The 5,672-nt window shown below is 51.0% G+C and overlaps 4 protein-coding genes across 6 annotated transcripts; 3 read left to right on the plus strand and 1 right to left on the minus strand.

The window, feature by feature from the left end:
• KVP17_002569 (uncharacterized protein) lies at positions 1-1,814 on the plus strand (the record flags this gene model as incomplete). Of its 2 annotated transcripts, none has more annotated exons than XM_068518945.1 (1): positions 1-1,814. In XM_068518945.1, a coding segment is annotated over one exon (1,814 nt), but the record flags the coding sequence as incomplete, so codon positions are not given. The 2 variants fall into 2 exon arrangements, with proteins under 2 accessions (XP_068378436.1, XP_068378435.1); XM_068518944.1 differs by having other exon boundaries at positions 75-1,814.
• A 1,404-nt stretch (positions 1,815-3,218) lies between these two features.
• Positions 3,219-3,616, plus strand: KVP17_005262 (uncharacterized protein; the record flags this gene model as incomplete). Its single annotated transcript, XM_068515067.1, has 2 exons — positions 3,219-3,227; positions 3,254-3,616. The coding sequence occupies 2 exons, from the start codon at positions 3,219-3,221 to the stop codon at positions 3,614-3,616; spliced, it is 372 nt and encodes a 123-aa protein (XP_068378439.1).
• A 20-nt stretch (positions 3,617-3,636) lies between these two features.
• On the plus strand, positions 3,637-4,372 carry KVP17_005263 (uncharacterized protein; the record flags this gene model as incomplete). The annotated part of the gene is made up of 2 exons (XM_068515068.1): positions 3,637-4,017; positions 4,046-4,372. 2 exons carry the CDS (start codon positions 3,637-3,639, stop codon positions 4,370-4,372), a joined length of 708 nt encoding a protein of 235 aa, XP_068378440.1.
• A 752-nt stretch (positions 4,373-5,124) lies between these two features.
• On the minus strand, positions 5,125-5,649 carry KVP17_002570 (uncharacterized protein; the record flags this gene model as incomplete). Of its 2 annotated transcripts, XM_068518946.1 has the most annotated exons (2): positions 5,125-5,454; positions 5,556-5,615. In XM_068518946.1, 2 exons carry the CDS (start codon positions 5,613-5,615, stop codon positions 5,125-5,127), a joined length of 390 nt encoding a protein of 129 aa, XP_068378437.1. The 2 variants fall into 2 exon arrangements, with proteins under 2 accessions (XP_068378437.1, XP_068378438.1); XM_068518947.1 differs by having other exon boundaries at positions 5,125-5,649.
• Positions 5,650-5,672: the final 23 nt, after the last annotated feature.

The following is a 5,672-nucleotide window of genomic DNA, read 5'->3' on the forward strand; positions in this document are numbered from 1 at the left end:
TCGCTGCCTCCAAGGCACACCTGCTTTCTCCGGAGGAAAAGGCGAAGGTCGCTGACGTTGTTCTGGTGAACGGCATGATCAACGCGAAGATCGTTGGCAGGCCCGCAGCTTTCATTGCCGACCTGGCTGGAGTCAAGGTGCCAGAAGACACCAAGATCCTCATTGGTGAGGGTCCCCGCGTTTGCCACACGGATAACTTCGCTCATGAGAAGCTGTCGCCTTGTCTCGGCATGTTCAGAGCGAAGAACTTCGAAGATGCTGTAAAGCAGGCGGAGGACATGCTCGAAATTGGAGGAAAGGGACACACTGCTGCTCTGTACACCGACCAGGATAAGTGCAAGGACAGAGTTTTGACGTACGGACAGGCTATGAAGACGTGTCGCGTCATTATCAACCAGCCTACGTCTTTCGGTGGTATTGGAGGTCTTTACAACTTCAAGCTGAATCCGTCAATGACGTTGGGATGTGGAACCTGGGGTGGCAACTCTACGTCGGAGAATGTTGGTCCTCAGCATCTCATCAACGTGAAGACTGTGGCTCGTCGGGCTGAGAATATGCTCTGGACTAAGGTTCCTCAGGCTGTCTACTTCAAGCGGGGATGCCTTCCTGTGGCCATGAAGGACCTCATCGGCAAGAAGAGGGCAATGATCGTCACAGACTCCTTCCTGTTCAAGAATGGATATGTCAATCCCGTTCTTGAGTACGCTAAGAAGTACGGCATGGTCACCGATTGCTTCTACCAGGTTCCTCCCGATCCCACTCTGAAGATCTGCAAGGAGGGTGCTGAGAGGATGCGCGTCTTCCAGCCGGACGTCATTATCGCTGTTGGTGGTGGCAGTCCCATGGACGCAGCAAAGATCATGTGGGTGATGTACGAGCATCCCAATGTCGACTTCAAGGACATGGCCCTCAGATTCATGGACATTGTTCGTCGTATCTACCGATTCCCTGAGATGGGCAGCAAGGCCAAGATGGTATGTATCCCGACAACGTCGGGTACCGGTGCTGAAGTGACTCCTTTCGCTGTGGTGACGGATGACGACGGACACAAGTACCCCATTGCTGACTACGCCTTGACTCCGAACATGGCCATTGTTGATGGCAACTTCACCCTAAACAAGCCTAAGGTTCTGACTGCCTGGTGCGGCTACGATGCTATCACTCACGCTGTCGAATCCTACGTCTCCATCATGCGCAGTGAATTCACTGAGGGCTATTCTGTTAGTTCTTTGAAGCTTTTGAAGATGTGGCTTCCTGTGGCTTACAGAGAAGGTGCTAGTAATCCCTTGGCACGTGAGAACATGCACCATGCTTCCTGTCTGGCTGCTATGTCCTTCGCCAACGCCTTCCTTGGGGTCTGCCACTCAATGGCTCATAAGATCGGCGCTGCATTCCACATTCCTCACGGACTTGCCAACGCTCTACTCATCTGCAACGTCGTAAGGTTCAATGCCACCGCCACTCCTACGAAGCAAACGGCGTTCAGTCAGTACTCTCATCCAGTTGCTCGCGAGCAGTATGCTGACCTGGCCACTGTTCTTGATCTGGCGGAGTCCACTGATTCCATCGACGAAAAGATCGCGAAGTTCTTGGACTGGTTGGAGGCTATGAAGGCGGAACTGAACATCCCCAAGTCTATTCAGGAGTTCGGTGTGGATGAGAAGGAGTTCATGGACCGGGTTGACGACGTGGCCGTCGCTTCTTTCGATGATCAGTGCACTGGAGCCAACCCCAGGTACCCACTGATCAAGGAACTCAAGCAGATTTTGATTGACACGTATTACGGCAAGGCCTACAAGGATCCAATCTACTAGGAAGTCAAATGCATAGTTTCCATTCGTGTGCTTCGGTTCGTTGTATAACAGATCTGCATTTCAACAAGCACTTCAAGTTTTCTTCGTTTCGTATAACTCCCGTTTTGTCTTTTAATTCGGATTGTGGGAACGAATAGTTTCACTTTCAGTGGGAGACAGTTATACTTGTGAACTGAAGCAGGTTTAAATCCTTGAGAGTCTCGAGGGGGAAACGCTTGCGATAGTGCACAGTCTTGCGTGTGAGCGACAGTTTCGTTGACAGGATGGACTGGGATAGCTTCATGTGTGATGAGGGGAGGTTCAGGATGAAATCGTACATGCACCACCTTCCTGACTTTCAGAGATGAATCATGGGTTGCTGATTTAGGAATCAGAGCGTAACTTAAATGTCGACTTAGGGATGCAGAGCGCCTGTAAGGTGCTCCGTGTGCACATTCGCTCGATGAGACTTTCCACCCTTCTGCTGTTCAACGTGGGAGTCGCTCCAGGCCGGAGCCTGTGGGAGAGGACAAAAGGGACACGGAGGGCTACTCCGAACCTTTACTCAACCGCCGATGACCCAACCTACTCAACCGACAATGACCATGTCTATTCCGAAATCCTAGATTCCCACTTTTCGCGACCACGACTCCCTACGCCGGTACAAGATTCTGACGCCACGCTGATGCAAGATCGTTACGCCTCGCGACCACGACTCCCTACGCCGGTACAAGATTCTGACGCCACGCTGATGGAAGATCGTTACTTGTACTCCACCCCAGGTGACCACATACGGCCGATGACTTCACGTCGACCTTATAGACACGTTGACATGTCTCGTCACCAAATGGCAGCTCCGTCGAATCCTCTGGACGAGAGGTCATATGCAGAGCAGCTTAGAGGCAAGTCGAGGTTGATGTTCGGTAAGCTCCCTCCCCAAACGAATGCATTGTGGCGAAAACACCAACCAACGGCACGAAGACAGCGCTGTAATAAGGACAACATTACTATGCGACGTCTAGGTTGCCTTTGAGTTCAATTAAACGACAGTTAATACTTGACGTCTTCGTCTCAGAGGGCACGCACACAGGTTCGACATGTTGACTCCCAGAAAACGCAAATTTCATGCGGATCTGGACGCTACTGTGTAGTATTTCGTGGAGTTCAGGCCTCGGTCGGTTGCGAGCTCTCGGTGCTGAAGATCGAAATTGGATTAAAGTTGGGTCGGATCCGGGACATTTGCTGATTCGCGTGTCCAACTTGCGCCCCCACACGCTTTATTCGATAACTCCGTCCTTTATGGGGAGCTCCCCAATAGAAGGGGTCAAAACGAAACTGCTGGACTCTAGAAGCCCCATCCCCGCCTCGATAAAGTTGCGGAAGGTGGCAAGTTCCAATAACAGCCTCACACCCTTTAATCTTCTGATGTCAAGCGTGAGTTTCCTCTCTTTGACAAACAGATCGCCTCGTGGGCTTTTGGCACAGATCAGCACCAGACTGTTCCTGGGAAGTTGCTTCTCGAGGGGTCTGATGGCTCGCTTTACCACGTCGCAGAGATCTCTGCCGGTTTCTGGCCCAAGTCAGCCTACGTGGAGAAGGGTCTGACCACCAGAGTACCTGTCGTAGTGCGCCTTCGTGAGTGGAGCACCCTGCGTGCCTGTCCTATCTTCTGGTACAGCGTCATGGTGCTGGTCTTCGCAGTATTCGTGGCTGCGAGTCTTATAAACTCAACGCCTGCGGCACTTGAAGGTGGGGAAGCGGTGGATTTCATACAGTATTGGACCAGCTACGAAAGCAAAAGTGACATGAATGGAAAACAATAATGCAAAAAAAAACCAACTTTATGTCGATCAACGAATGTTGGGAGGGATCCTCTGCTGACACTCACGCCCCAGCCGAATCGGACGAAGACGAGATGGATCCACGGCGAGAGTCCACTCTCTGGAGGTTGTTCTCCAGCCACTTCAGTAACCAGAACGTATTTGTGTTCTATTTGCCTGCCACTTGGTCCGATGTTGACCTATATAGGCTTTTCTCCCCATTCGGGGAAATCCTCTCTGCAAAGGTGGCCAGAAAATGCAATCAGGCGTCCAGGGGTTATGGGTTCGTTGCCTACTCCAACGAGGCTGCCGCCAGGAAGGCGGTTGCTGAGATGAATGGAGCGAGCGCTGGTTACAAGAGGCTGCGAGTGACCCTAAAAAGACCGAACTCAACAAGTTCCTTGGTGGGCAGGCAAAGAACTCACCATCCAGATGGATCCTAAACTGATGACATTTGGGAATGTCCCACCAACGTGGACGAGCGCGATGCTCTGCGACTTCATATCATCTGTATGTCGACCCCTAGCCGCAGGAATCTCATCCCACGATCCTCGTAGAGGATTCGCGATAGTCAAGTCCCTGGACGATACTGCTCGTATCCGGCGGCTCTTGCTAGATCCGAGCCCCCAGGGGAACGCTGTAAATCTGCCCACTCCGCCTGCCCACTCTGCCCACCGAGAGACCGGAAGTTTCTACCGCCGTACGCCCTCAGAGGACCTATTCACTGATGACGGGGTCCCAGTGCCACACTTTGTATAGGTGCTCCAGTTTGTTTAGACATGCTATCAGTCGGCATCGCCATTGATGGGACTGATAGATGTCTACTTGTCGTTTATGAGGGATATCCATATGTTTCTACGCGAATCTTCTAGCAACCAAGAACGAATATACTATCAGTCGGCATCGCCATCGATGGCACCTGATAGATGTTGACTTGTTGTACGAATCTATAATATGTTTTCTGCGTAATCCTTGGTTCTATCGATCCTTAGCGCATTTTTTTCCAACGATCGCTGAGGTGCCGGAAAAGTCACCACCGGGATAACTAGTTCGTGGCCGCCGAGAGATCATATCGACGCGGCAAGTTGATTTTTCGATGTCGGCTCTTTCTAAGCGTGTAGAAGCGCTTGTTCACCTGTTCACCCGTAGTTAAAGGGAACGTGAGCTGGGTTCAGACCGTCGTGAGACCTTTTAGTTTTATCCTACTATTAGTCAAGTACGAGAGGAACGACTAGTACGCACCTACAGCTCTGCGGCAGGAGGGAACTCTAAGGCTGCATGCTCTAAAACTGACCTCTCTTTGCGGAGGATAACACTCCTTGTTTACAGATCATTTTTAACAATCTTTAAAGGAGATCATACCGAATGACCATCATGTAAAAGTGTAAGTTGTACACCTTTATGGCGATTTCCTAAGACTCTGGTTTCTAGAACCATTAACCATTTCGAGAACCATATTTCGCCTTGGTTCACGCCAACATCAGCTATTGCAGTTTGTTTTTACAATGAAACTACTTGGCCTTGCCCTGGTTGGCAACAGCCTCCATCTTCGCCTTCAGCTCCTCCTCGTCAATCAAGTAATACTTTTTGAGAGGCTTCAGGTTTTCATCAAGCTCGTACACCAAAGGAACAGCAGTGGGGATGTTGAGCTCAAGGACCTCTTTCTCCGTCATGCCGTCCAAGTGTTTGCACAGAGCACGCAGAGAGTTGCCGTGGGCCGCGATGAGAACGTTCTTCTGGTCCAAAATCTTGGGGGCGATCTCATCAAACCACAGAGGCAGAACTCGAGCCACGGTGTCACGAAGACACTCAGTAGCGGGGAGAACGTCAACAGGAATGTTCTGAAACAATTCTTGGTTCCCAGGGAAGCGCTCATCGTCCTTGTCGAGAGCTGGAGGGGCGACATCATAAGCGCGACGCCAGATCTTGACTTGATCCTCACCATGTTTCCTGGCAGTTTCAGCCTTATCAAGACCCTGAAGAGCGCCATAATGACGCTCATTCAATCGCCAGTACTTATGAGTGGGAACAGACCACTGCTCAGAGTTGTTCAGGACAG

The sequence above is a fragment of a genome (genome assembly GCF_019968985.1).
Source record: "MAG: Porospora cf. gigantea B chromosome Unknown PgB_NODE_1504_length_5672_cov_459.535, whole genome shotgun sequence".
NCBI classification, from domain to species: domain Eukaryota; phylum Apicomplexa; class Conoidasida; order Eugregarinorida; family Porosporidae; genus Porospora; species Porospora cf. gigantea B.